We start from the raw sequence: 14,046 nt of genomic DNA on the forward strand, positions 1-14,046 counted from the left end.
CTTTTTCGTGCATATTCATTTGTTTTAAAATAGTGTTTTGTTTGAAGTCGGTTTTTCTTTTTGTTAAAATTTTTATTTATTTTTTGATTTTAAGTGAAGTTTTTCTTTTTGTTAAAATTTTTATTTATTTTTTGATTTTAAGTGAAGCTGATGTTGACTAACTATTTTTTTTTAATATGGATAGATTAAGCGTTCCGTTTATATGAGTCAGAAACTACTTCGAGGACAATTTCAAAGGAAACTTGCGAATAAAGCAAAAATAGACTTAATACATGAACAATATAGTAAAGAAACACTGATAATTTTAGAAGTTTGCGATGTGATGTCGTACATAAACAAATTCTGTAGTATATTTAGTATCAGTATTGCATCCGTGCGAAGCCGGGGTAGTAGCTAGTTGATTATAATATTCGACTATGATAATTACATAAACATAACCACATTACGGAAGGTGACTCAAATATCCAAATAACCTATAAATAAAAGATTCGACTGAGTATCGCTAACGTGCTCCTCAGAATTGTTCCGTTCCCTTCCGTTCCGTTACTTTGTCATGTATCCTGTGCTCAGAACCTTACCAAATTACCCTTGAAGTATATATTTTATAATAAAAAAAGAATTATCAAAATTGGTTAACGTGATTTTCAGTTATTCACTTTTTTGTCGCGCATATACATTATGGAAATTTAAGACTTATGTCGTTTTCATATGGATACCATCATCGGAAAAAAATAAAAAAAAAATGGGACCCCACGGGAAGCACTACCTTTCAAACAAAAAAAAAATATCAAAATCGGTCCACCCAGTGAAAAGTTATGAGGTAACAAACATAAAAAAAATACAGACGAATTGATAACCTCCTCCTTTTGGAAGTCGGTTGAAAATACTTATAGCTATGTTAGTTTTGTATTATTTCTGTTTTATACTATAGGAACCCCTTAGTAGGGTATAGGCCTCCTCCAATTATTTCCAATTTTTCATATTCTGTGCTTATTTTATCTAGTCTTTCCCGGTGGTTCCTTCTATATTCTCTCTCCACCGTGGTCTGCCCACAATTATTTTTCCTTGTGAGCGATTAAACAAATGCAAATGAGTTTTTATAATGTAGTACTGTACTCGTATGCATTACTTCGACTAAAACGATAAAGTAATTGTTACATAATGTTGTCTTAAATTTTCGCGATTATTACACATTGAAATAAAACTAGTTATAACGGATTTCAATCGCGTATCTTAATTATTTTTGACGTAGACTGTGACGTGACGGGTAGACTGAGTCTACCCGTGACCACGAACGCTGTAAAGTGCTCGAAACGTCGGGATGTCATATGATACAAATCCTTTATAACTAGTTTTATTTCAAGTAATTGTTAATTATAGAAATCACGCCAATTTATTTATTATATAAGATGAGTTCAAAGAAAACTCATTTGCATAAAAACTAGCAGCTCTGTATTGGCCGTGCGTATGGTTTGGGAATTTACAAGCAACTTGAATCTAAAATAACGACCTTTTCGTAACTATTAGGGGTGCAAAGCTTGAGTATTGTGTGCGTACCGTCTAGAACGGTAATATGTGGGCGCATGCGTATACAATAGGTGGTAGGTAAGTAGGTTGCTATGCTATTTATATCAGGCGCTAACAAATACGATTAGCCATTAAAACGGTTTATTGAAAAAAGAACAAGTGATTTTATTATGGAATATAATGGATATTATAGAAATTTTATGGAATATTATTGTATTATTATGGAAAATATTATGGAAAGTTCTAGAATCCATTTCATTACGCATGCGTCTTGACATCGTCTGGAACGTTCTAGAAGTAAATATGAGACAGAATCACATACATTAGTCTGATCCCAATGTAAGTAGCTAAAGCACTTGTGTTATGGATAATCAGAAGTAACGAAGGTACCACAAACACCCACACCCAAGACAACATAGAAAACTTATGGTAATTAATCTACATCGACTCGGCCGGTAATCGAACCCGGAAACTCGGAGTGGCGTCCCATGAAAACACACCACTCGACCACGGAGGTCGTCAATCGTCGATATAACAAATTGACAAGCACTAGAAAAAGTTAGGTGTTGTTTACATTCTTCTAACATTAATTACTGGTTTTAAACGGTTAATTTGTGTGCTTTTACTAAGTTTCAGAGCTTTAGTTCCAGCTGCCTGAATTTCCGCAAACCCCTAATAAACAGCAGTACAGTAACAGCCTGTAAATTTCCCACTGCTAGGCTAAGGCCTCCTCTCCCACTAAGGAGAGGGTTTTGGAACATGTTCCACCACACTGTTCCAGTGCGTGTTGGTGGAATGCACATGTGGCAGAATTTCGATGACATAAAACTCATGCAGGTTTCCTTACGATATTTTCCTTCACTGCCAAACACGAGATGCATTGTAAACACAAATTAAGCACATATATATAGTGGTGCTTGCCTGGGTTTGAACCCGAAATCATCGGTTAAGATGCACGCGGTCAAACCAATACCCTATCTCAGCATTGCTAGGCTGCTTTTCGGAATCGAACCCGGGACCTTGAAGTATCTATGAAAACCGGTATTCACACTACTCGACCACAGAGGTAAATAGATGAAACAATTTTTAAATTTTGTTTTTTCTTTACATTCTTAAGTCTTGCGTCACACAAACATACACACACGCGCGTTACTACCATTAATTATTTTCATTAGTATACTTTGTAATTCTTAGCTTGTTTCATTTTATAACTTTGAGTTATAAGATGAAATAGGCTAAGAATAATACAATAAAAACAGTATATAATAAAAATATTCAAATGCGGATTTATATACATTAACAAATCAAATGATTGTCACACAGTATTCATAAAAAAATAAAAGCATTTACCATATCGTAATAAGTAGGTCAGTATAAAAACGTATCGATATTTTTTATCGACAATCGCACGTCACTACAGCAGGCATTGACTCCCGCTATCGCCGTGTTTACATATCGTTCATAGTTATAAACAAACAGTATCATTTGGTTTTATTTTTGTTTACAATTCGGACGTACATTTCGTGATCGCGAGTGATTGATTGACAAAATGGATATTATCTGCAAAGGTTTGTTATTGCTTGTTCTATTTTTAAATATAGTTTTTTTTTTTTAATTAATTCGGCACAAATGTCATAATGACGTTTGAAGTTTTTTTTTTTAATTATTTTGATTGTATGCAAAGGTTGTGTGAGATTAATTAAATAAAATATGCAAATGTTTTAAATGTCTAAAAATATAAATTAACGCAATAATCAAGTTTTAATTTGATGTATATGATACGTCAATTGTGAGTTATCTCGGCTAAATAAATAAACTCAAGCCTACTTTGTTACTGTAGTATAAAACATACCCAATCTTTAATGAAATAAAATGAATATATTTAATAATACGGTACAACGCAAAACCGACAAATAAAAAAAAAACCAGCAGTTCCCATTCCTTTCTTAAGGAAAACATCAGGCAATCCCGTGCCTGTATTCCAAGCAATCCGACCGTAATAAAAAAAAAAAAAAATGTTTTCCGTACGCCCTGAATAGTACTCCTAAAATGTAATTCAATATAAACCTTCTATGCAGACCCTTTTTAGTCATTCGAAGCCAGTTCGAGTAGCTGGCATAAAATAAAATTTTCATAAATTGTAAAATTCAATGATTCAATTTTGTTTTGTAATTTGCAATGTTCCATAAAAACATAGCGCGTGTTTATTCAGTTGGTTAGCTTAAAAACTGTATCAAACGACACTTCGTAACGCCTTTTATTTGTATTAAATTTTATTTTTTATAACTTGGGTAGGCAGACTCGGAGTCTGAGAAGAAATTAACACCGGTTCGGAAATAAAAACCTCAGAGAAGACAAAAACAACACAAGATTTTTGTTTTTAATGTAAATTTGTTGTAACATCCAATGAGAATTAATAAAAAATAGTTCATATTAATATTATATTAATTTAAATAATTCTATTTAACTAACATGACTTTGTATTTTTTAAATGTTAAAAAATAATAACTACTGAGTTTCTTGCCGGTTCTTCTCGGTAGAATCTACTTTTCGAACCGGTGGTAGCTTTACTTAATTGTAAAATTATGTTTCAAAAGTGCTTGTAAACGCCTACTTGAATAAAGTTTAATTTGATTTGATTTTATACATATTATGATACATGTGTCCACAAACGTTTTGGAGCAGCCTCGTGGTTTATGCTCCTAACGATTCTCCTTAAAGGCCTTTCTTCCAGCAGTGGGATATTAACAGACTTTTATTATTATTATTACATTATATCAAATAGGTCAAATAATACAATAGATACTCCAAAGGCAATGGCATCACGTTCAAAGATATTATTTGAGAAACAAATGCATTGGCAAATAAATGCAACTGTCCGGATTTCCCAATATCATACTGATAAATAATTAATAAATTGTCCATGTATATATTATTGTCCAAAATTATCAATTCACATAATATGTGCTGTACGTGACTTTATTACTATTCGTGCTAAGTATTAATTCCGACATTTTACGTGTAACCTTAAGTTTTTGGAGTTCACCTGAAGACACTGCCCAAAGATTTCTGCAATATCTGGGGCCTTACTCAGTGATGTAAATAGGGCGGTGCCACCGGTGCCCAGGCACAGGGCGTAGACTCTCGGGGGCGCAAGAATAGACAGACTGGGCAGGACTATTGTTTTTTTGGTTTTGCTTTTGTTACGATTCCGCTGTACCCCTGGTACTGGCGCAATTATAGAAGCTCGCACAGGGCACAGAAAAGGCTATTTACTGCACTGCCCTTACTGACATTTGAAAGAATGAGTTTGCTAATGAGTAAGTTAAAATCATATCCATCATCCAATCATACTTACCAATGTCACATACATTGGTAGATAAGTATTATTGGAAATTCCTCTAGTTACACTGACTTACTCACCCTTTAAACTGGAACACAACAATACTTAATAAAGTTGTTTTGTACTAGAATATCTGATCAGTGGGTGGTATCTATCCAGACACAAAGCCCCACCACCAAGTAAATAAGTCTTCCCGAATATTTTTCTCATATGATCTTAAATCTTAAGTATAATTCTCATATACTAAAACTGCCTTAAATCTCCAAGTCGTTTTAATCGATGTTTAATTTATAAACAAGACGACTTATTATATTACTGAAGGCCATAATTATGCAGGTTAATGTTATGGCAGAGATGTTTCTTTTATCTGTGCGAATTATGCCATGGCCAAAGGCATCCTTGTTCAGTCAACTCTAAGTTAAACAAGAATAAACTATTTTTAAGGCTCTTTGCAAGTGTTCAAACATCACGTATCTATTCTATTGCCAAGTAACAGCCTGTAAATTTCCCATTGCTGGGATAAGGCCTCCTCTTCCATTTCTTGAAAGGGAGAGGAGGCCTAGTCCAGCAGTGGGAAATTTATAGGCTGTTGTTGTTGTTTTTGTTGTTGATCGGATTTCTAACTACCAGCCTGTGAACTAGACGTACGCACGAATACATTGACGTCCGCGCATGCGCCGTTTAGATAAAAAATATTATTGCTTATTTTTTTCTTAAAACCCTATTATTCATATGCGGATTATAAGTTATAGCGAACATATGTCTGTACAATGATATTCTAATAAACAGATATGTTATACCCATACTAAACAACAGAAAAAAGTGTGCCGCGCCGGGGACCGTTTATTTTAAATTTCGTGACAAGTAAAAAGGATAGCTTGATAAAAAATAATAAGTAAAAGGGATTACTAGATGTTTTAATTACGCAAAACGTATTACTACATAATTATGATGTATTATGACGTATTATTGGCATAATTATGATGAAAACGACCAAAGGCAAACGTCCCAATTAGGACGTTTTCTAATCTTCACTTTTTGCGCGTTAATGACATATCTGTTTACTAGAACATCATTGTGTCTGTATGAATAAAAAATAAATAAAGGCACCTTTTAAGTTTCCTTGCAGTTTTTAAAGTGTAAGGTTATGAGGAAAAGACATTACCGTGTGTATTTTTACACGCAAGGTTGAGTTTAAGATAAAATAAATGCCATTTAATTAACTATTCATATATTTACACACATATCGTGAACAAGACATTCGTAAGTGACATCGAAATCGAGCTCCACCCAGCGCTGTCTTCAACCTAGTGGAGGCCCTGGGATCATAAGGACATTGGTGTCCCTATGACCACAACAACAACAACAACAACAGCCTGTAAATTCCCACTGCTGGGCTAAAGGCCTCCTCTCCCTTTGAGGAGAAGGTTTGGAACATATTCCACCATGCTGTTCCAATGCGGGTTGGTGGAATGCACATATGGCTGAATTTCGATGAAATTATACACATGCAGGTTTCTTCACCACCGAGCACGAGACGAATTATAAGCACAAAGTAAGCACATACATATATATATATATAGTGGTGCTTGCCTGGGTTTGAACCCGATATCATCGGTTAAGATGCACGCATTCTAACCACTGGGCCATCTTAGCTCTATGAAGATATGCTGATAAAGAATTTGATCTGCTGCTGTAAAAGATTATTTGTCATAAATATTATCATTTATGACTTGAAGATACTTTTTTTGAAATGTCAACATTATGAAAAACACTTTTTTTTACTAAATTAAGACCCTAATCTCAATAATTCGTCCATATATTCTTATATTTATCAAATATTATCAATGATTAAAAATAAGTGAACAATAGAAAGTAACGTCAAGATTATTATTATTTTTAACAATAACAAACGTCAATATCATTGCAAAGGTCAACGCACTGATAAGTTTGTTTTTTTTTTAATAACTTACACGTATTTATTGTGCTAAGACCGGTTTTGTAAAGGACACATCGATTGTGACGTCATATTGTTTATTACTTGTTTGTAATTATAGATATAATTTTGTCCAATTAAATTCATAAATTAATTGTGTGTGCAATTCACACACGATAAAATTAGTCTATTCCCATCTAATGAATAAAGATAATTAAAGCTTAGATTGACGTATTCATTGCTATTTTTGAATAGCTCTGCTATATAGTAATTACTAACAGATTTATATGTGTTTATTTATAATACAACACTATTCCACTTAACTACTTACATAAACTTTAATAATTTTAAAACTTTAATCAAAATAGTTTTTAATTATAAAAACAATTGTGCAAACCCACAATGATTAATTATCACAGATTAATGAAGCTCGACCAATGAGATCGCGTCAATTCGCTGTCAGATGTGTTTAGGTTAACTTTTGTCTTCTTTTGTTTTGAATAGAGTACAGAGTTAATAACTATTATTTTTATTGTTTATTTCGTCGTGACGCATTTTCGTTTCATCGTGTCTCAAATCGCAACGATTTTAACAAAGTTGTACTGCAAATTTTGGGGTCCAATGATTTGATATAAATACATTTTATTACTCGAGAATAATGCTTTTTTAATTTATTTTTTGGATTTTATTTGCGCCGTAAAGGCACAGATTATTTCGCCAATGTCGCGTACGAATAATATATCTTTGTAACAATGATTTATTTGACATTAGTACTTGAGGTTACCTTACATAAAACAAAGAATAGGTACTTCTTTATCAAATTAATATAGATTAAAAACTATTGTTTGAAATACACAACAACAACAACAACGGCCTGTAAATTTCCTACAGCTGGGCTAAGATCTCCTCTTCCTTTGAGAAGGTTTTAAACGTATTCCAATTTCCAACACGCTGTTCAAATGCGTGTTAGTGGAATACAAATGTGGCAGAAGTTCTAAGAAATTAGACACATGCAGGCTTCATCACGATGTTTTCCTCGCCGAGCACGAGATGAATTATAAACATAAATTAAGCACATGAATATTCAGTGGTGCTCGCCTAGGTTTGAACCCGGTATAAATATATTTTATCACAATAATATAGCATGTTTTTTTGGCTTTCATTTGCACCAAAATTTCACCTATGTCATTTACGAATAATATATCTTTGTAACAGTAATTGATTTCATATTAGTAACTGAGGTTACCCTACATAGAATTTAAAAATAAAGAATACTTCTTTATCAATACATATAGATTAAAAACTATTGTTTGTAAAATCCATTACGTACAATTTAATACTGAGTCCTATAACATTCGTCTGTATATTTCACAAGTACGCACGTGAGTTACGTAAAAGGTTACCTAAATACTTACGAGCTCGAATAGATTATCTATAAGGAAATAACTTTCTACTTTATACCTAACTAAGAATAAAATTACAAAACTATGTCAGCCTTACCTCAACATAGTACACACACTATGACGTAAATTATATGAATACAATGACTTTTTTTTTTAATTATGGCGTCAGATGATTAAAGGCCAAGGCAACGATGAGAGGTTTTTTTAAAAAAGGTTTTATTGTCATAGGAAAATCTTAGTATCAATCGTCTATGTATATTTTATGATTCAAAATATTTTATGTCACAATAAGACAACACCGGAATCCGTGATAGTAATAAATACATTTTTTTTCTAGTCTAAGGCCCAATTCATGAAACAAACTCCCAAAGTGCCGAGATGGCCCAGTGATTAGAACGCGTGCATCTTAACCGATGATTGCGGGTTCAAGCCCAGGCAAGCACCGCTGATCATGTGCTTACTTTGTTTTTATAGATCATCTCATTCTCGGTGACGAAGGAAAACATCGTGAGGAAACCTGCATGTCTAATTTCATAGAAATTCAACCACATTTGTATTCCATCAACCCGCATTGGAACAGCGTGGTGGAATTTATTCCAAACCTACTCCTCAAAGGGAGTGGAGTCCTTAGCCCATGTGGAAAATTTACAGGCTGTTATTGTTTTTGAGCTCCCAAAGGAAATTGCCCTTGAGCGCTCATTGGTTAATTCGCATTACCATGACAAACGAAATAATTTCTTAAGATTGTCTTACACGATGCATTCGTTTTTTAAATGTTAAAAAAGAGTAACGACTGAGTTTCTTGCCGGTTCTTCTCGGTAGAATCTACTTTCCGAACCGGTGGTAGCTTCACTTAATTGTAAAATGACGATTCAAAAGTGCTTGTAAAAGCCTACTTGAATAAAGTTTATTTTGATTTGATTTGATTTGTATTGATTTGTTGACCAATGAGGTGTAGGTATTTCGTGCCCTGGTAGTACGTCTCTTGGTATAGATATATCTATTTCAGATACGGTTATGCATACGAAATAATTCAGACTAATGAAGTAACAGTATGGTTGTATAGTCGCAGTAAGAAAAGGTTCGTCACCTTAAGATCTATTTTCGTGTGCTCAGTGTGAGCGATAATCTGCTTCACCGATCGAGAGTGAAATATTGCGTCGCAATGATTTGACGTTTAGATTCAAAAGGTACTAAGAGTTTAAGACTCGATTAAGGAAAGAATTTGAAAATTGAAAAACTGACGAAGGTTTTCTTTTTCTGACCGTAGTTGTATATTGTGTGGAGTTAGGTATACTTACAAAATAAAATTACTGCTCTCTTTAAGTACAACACTATCCAGGATTCGAAGTAGTAGATTCTGAACTGATTTTCTTAGTTCCTACTCTCAACCATAATTATCATATATATCATAATTTTACCAAACATACCCAATATAACCTTTATAATCTAATGTATGTAAACCGACTTTAAAATTATTCTTTAATACAAACTAAGAGCTGAGATGGCCCGGTGGTTAGAAAGCGTGCATCTTAACCGATTATTGCAGGTTCAAACCTAGGCAAGCACCACTATATATATGTGCTTAATTTGTGTTATAATTCATCTCGAGCACGGCGGTGAAGGAAAACATCGTGAGGAAACCTGCATGTGTCTTAGTTTCATCGAAATTCTGCCACATGTGCATTCCACCAACCCGCGTTGGAAAAGCGTGGTGGAATATGTTCCAAACCCTCTCCTTAATGAAAGAGGAGGCCTCATCCCAGCAGTGGGAAATTTACAGGCTATTACTTTACTTTAATACAAACTAGTACCATCTTATCCTACTTATATTATAAACGCGGTAGTTTGTGAGGATGGATGTATGTGTGTTTGTTACTCGTTCACGAATAAAATACTGAACGGATTTGGATGAAATTATACAGTAATATAGGTTATACATCAGATAACACATAGGATAAAATTTATAATTATGTTACGTCATAGTAAAAAAAAATAATATCTCGTGCAACGCCGGGGCGGTTCGCTAGTTTTACATATTTCTTTCTTTTAATTAACGATTAATTATCTGTAAATTTTCTATTGTTCTTTTTTTTAATTTTATTTTGCGTGTATTTATTCAAGTGAAACCTTGTAATTAATATTAATTGCTATAAGCCGAAGTGACGTCAGTGTCGAGATGGCCCAGTGGTAAGAACGCGTGCATCTTAACCGATGATTGTGAGTTCGAACTCAAGCAAGCACCGCTGATTCATGTGCTTAATTTGTCTTTATAATTCATCTCGTGCTCAGCGGTGAAGGAAAACATCGTGAGGAAACCTGCGTGTGACAAATTTCCTAGAAATTCTGCCACATGTGTATTCCACCAACCCGCATTGGAACAGCGTGGTGGAATATGTTCCAAACCTTCTCCTCAAAGGGAGAGGATGTTGTTGTTGTTGTAAAGATAGAAAGAAGACACATTGATGTTCCATAATTAAAATTTCATTTGTTTTTTTTTTACAGAACACGAAATACAAAGTGGATGGCAGGAAATTTACACAGACTTTGACGGCTGGATATGTAAATACAATAAATATGTGCAGGGCAGGTAATTATTCGTTCATATATATTGTTAAAAACTTATTTAATAATTTTAAAACATGTAGTACATGAGTGGACGGGATATAGACAGACATTTTTAACTTTGCCGTTTCGTAAATTGAAATCGCTTGTAAAAAATACATCGGTAAAAAAGACACATTATTCGATGCAAGATTTTATAGGTTATAAAAAAGCGTGGAGCTAATACCTGATACATGACTTTTTATTTTTTAAATGTTAAAAAAAGAGTAACTAGGTACGGAATTTCTTCTCGGTGTAATCTACTTTCTGACGTAAAATGACGATTCAAAGGTGCTTGTAAAAACCTACTTGAATAAAGTTTATTTTGATTTGATTTGATATAGTCACCTGATGGTAAGTGGTCACTACCCAAAGACATTGGTAATGAAGAAAATATTAACCATACCTTGCATCGTCATTGCAAAACCCTTGGAAACTTACATATTATGTGTCTGCAATTGTCCTGCAAACCTTTCAAACTGGAACATAAAAATATTAATTTACTGATAATAAAATATTTGAGGAGTGAGCTGTACCTACCCAGGCGGGCTCGTACAAAGCCCAATTGGACATAAATAGTTAAGTAAAACAGTTCTATAGACTCTGTCTCCAATAAAAACAGGAGGGCTGGTTCATTTTTCTCCCTAAGATTTAGTATTGCGATCTAGAAGGAAAATGCTGCAAGCACTCTTACCACCATTCCAAGCAGTCATGATGCGAGCAGTAGCTATTATTTCTATATAATTAAAGCCATTATGTAAATAGATAATTTATTTACATAAGAATTAACAACATTAAATGCTTAAATATATACAAATATGAACTAAAACTAGTAACTGTATAAAACTTGACCGCGTGGAATGGTGGCAAGAATGCTAGCGGCATTTGCCCGTTGAATCGCAATTCCGATCCTCTGGGCAAACGAACCACCCTGTCACCAGTGGAGGCAATGAGGCGATTTGTTATACTTTTGATGGAGCTTTTGCACACTACTCCAAGGGCCGAGCGCTTCGACAACAAACATAGATTATAATTAATATTATAAATTGACATAGATTACAAACTATTTGTAATAAACAAATAACAGTTAACATGAAATATGTTTGAGCCGAGATGGGCCTGTGGTTAGAACGCGTATCATAACTTATGATTACGGGTTCAAACCCAAGCTCCGTTGAATTTTCATGTACGTTCGTAACATCGTGAGGTAAATTAAATATTTCTAATTTATACAAAATTATGCCATATTTGAATCAACCCGCATTGCGGCAGCTTTGTGGAATATGCTCTTAACCTTCTCCTTAAATTGAGAAGAAGCAGTAGCCCAGCAGTGGGAAATTTACGGGCTGTAATTATCGATCCAAGATGGCCGCCTTACTACCGATGACAGGACCGTTTCACTAGAGCACAGTTCAAACGCCATTTGATACTCTTTTCCGACGATTAATTATAAATAAACAAGATGGCGCATGCACCGTAATATCAAAACACATTATAATTCAACCATTGAATAATTGTATTAATTAAATTGAAATAATTGAATAATTCTTCGATTCATTTTTGTGTTCCCACATATTGTAACGACAGTGCTGCCACAACAAAAAATCAATAAAAGAAAATCAGTCAACGACAAAATATTAATTTTTTTTTTCTTTTTTAGATCTTCACAATTCCAGCAACGGAAACTCCACGAAGATATACAAAAATCGAATTCCCAAATCAACCCTACGTCAAATAGAAAAACTATATCCGTTGAAGATTTATTCGCTGAAGGTTTTATATTTAGTAAATTAAATTCAATAAATTCTAACTCAGACTGTTTTAAAAAAGAGCTGAGTAGTTTTTTAAGCCGTACCAAAGATGGCGAAGGCTTTGTAAATTACGATTACGTTTTATTAAAGTTAATAAATGGCGAACGAGAGTATTTCTACCAATATATGAAATCAAAACTTTAATTGTGTTTTATTTCATCCATTAATTCAACACGATCATTGCGGAGCGAGGTCTTATACGCCTCGTATGTGCAGTGGCGTAAATAGGGTGGTGCCACCGGTGCCCAGGCACAGGGCGTACTCATGTACTACATGGCCCAAGAATAGACGGACTGGGCAGGACTATTGTTTTTTCATTTAGCTCTTGTTAAGATTCCGCTGAGCCCCTAGTACTCGATTCCAATACAAACGTACTTACATGCTAGTATCATTAAAAACATACATCGCGCTCATTTTTTTGGCAGCGAACGAGCGTATTTGTGTTTAGTGTTTATCGTTAATGGGCAACGCATTTGCAGTAGTAAACCTGCGTTTACGTTTTAGTGAGTGAGACAGTGAAATAGGCAAAGGGTCTGCTTAAATAGGGCGCAGTTTTAGAAGCTCGCACTGGGCGCAGAAAAGGCTATTTACTGCGTATGTGTCTCCCTTGCGGTCCGGCTAAATAAATGTAGATATCTCTACGATGCGGCGGCCGTAACTTCTGTTTGATTTATTGTACAAAAGAGATAAATATATTTATATGATGCCTATTTAAAACAGAACGCTATGGTGTACCTACTTTAATACGAAGTCTTTTTGACCACGTACCGCACCGAAGACATAAAATTCGATCACATCACAACGAGTTGTAGCTTCTTAAACGTTTTAATGAGCGCCGTAGCTGTATTATGATAGTTTTTATACGAGGTCTTAAACGCCTCGTACCGTAGGAATGGAACAATTGAAAATTATGCCACAGCGAAAGTGTTAACTTCCAATGTTTATCTGTTAGTTTTTTTTCTTTTACTCGTTGTCTAATATTTATATGATATATCATTTTAAATTACTGCAATCTGATTTAAATAAAAAGTTAGCGAGGCTTTAATTACTGGTAATAATTTTAGATTATAACTTTACCGTTTTTTTCTGGTAACATTTAAAATTGAACAGAATCATACAATGAAAATAATCTAGATTTTAATAAACCTTTTTATTATTTTAATTGCCTCAATTACATTATCGATAAGCAATAACAATGTATAATCTGTGTTTCATGAATAACACAGCCAGTTTTAGTTTTTAACATTTTTAAACATAATTTAATACTCATCCAAATATAATGCACCTTATATCATTTGCTTTTTTAGAAATATATTTAAAAGTATCGTTCTGAAATAATAATCAAGTACTATTGTGTTATAGTTACTCACATAAGATAACATTTTCAAACTCCTTGATGTACTTAGATTTAAGAAAAGGCTA

General features: G+C 33.8%; 1 protein-coding gene across 1 annotated transcript; it reads left to right on the forward strand.

The window, feature by feature from the left end:
* The first annotated feature begins 2,957 nt into the window (after positions 1 to 2,957).
* Positions 2,958 to 12,768, forward strand: LOC124541757. The gene is made up of 3 exons (XM_047119701.1): positions 2,958 to 3,095; positions 10,715 to 10,799; positions 12,474 to 12,768. The coding sequence occupies exons 1-3, from the start codon at positions 3,077 to 3,079 to the stop codon at positions 12,766 to 12,768; spliced, it is 399 nt and encodes a 132-aa protein (XP_046975657.1). The 5' UTR covers positions 2,958 to 3,076.
* Positions 12,769 to 14,046: the final 1,278 nt, after the last annotated feature.

This window comes from Vanessa cardui, chromosome 28 (assembly GCF_905220365.1).
Source record: "Vanessa cardui chromosome 28, ilVanCard2.1, whole genome shotgun sequence".
Taxonomy (NCBI): Eukaryota; Metazoa; Arthropoda; class Insecta; order Lepidoptera; family Nymphalidae; genus Vanessa; species Vanessa cardui.

What these genes read in the sequence shown, in the direction of transcription:
- LOC124541757 (XM_047119701.1), top strand. An exon ending in AATAAATATGTGCAGGGCAG is followed by an intron (nt 10,800 to 12,473) that starts GTAATTATTCGT and finishes TTTCTTTTTTAG; the next exon opens with ATCTTCACAATTCCAGCAAC.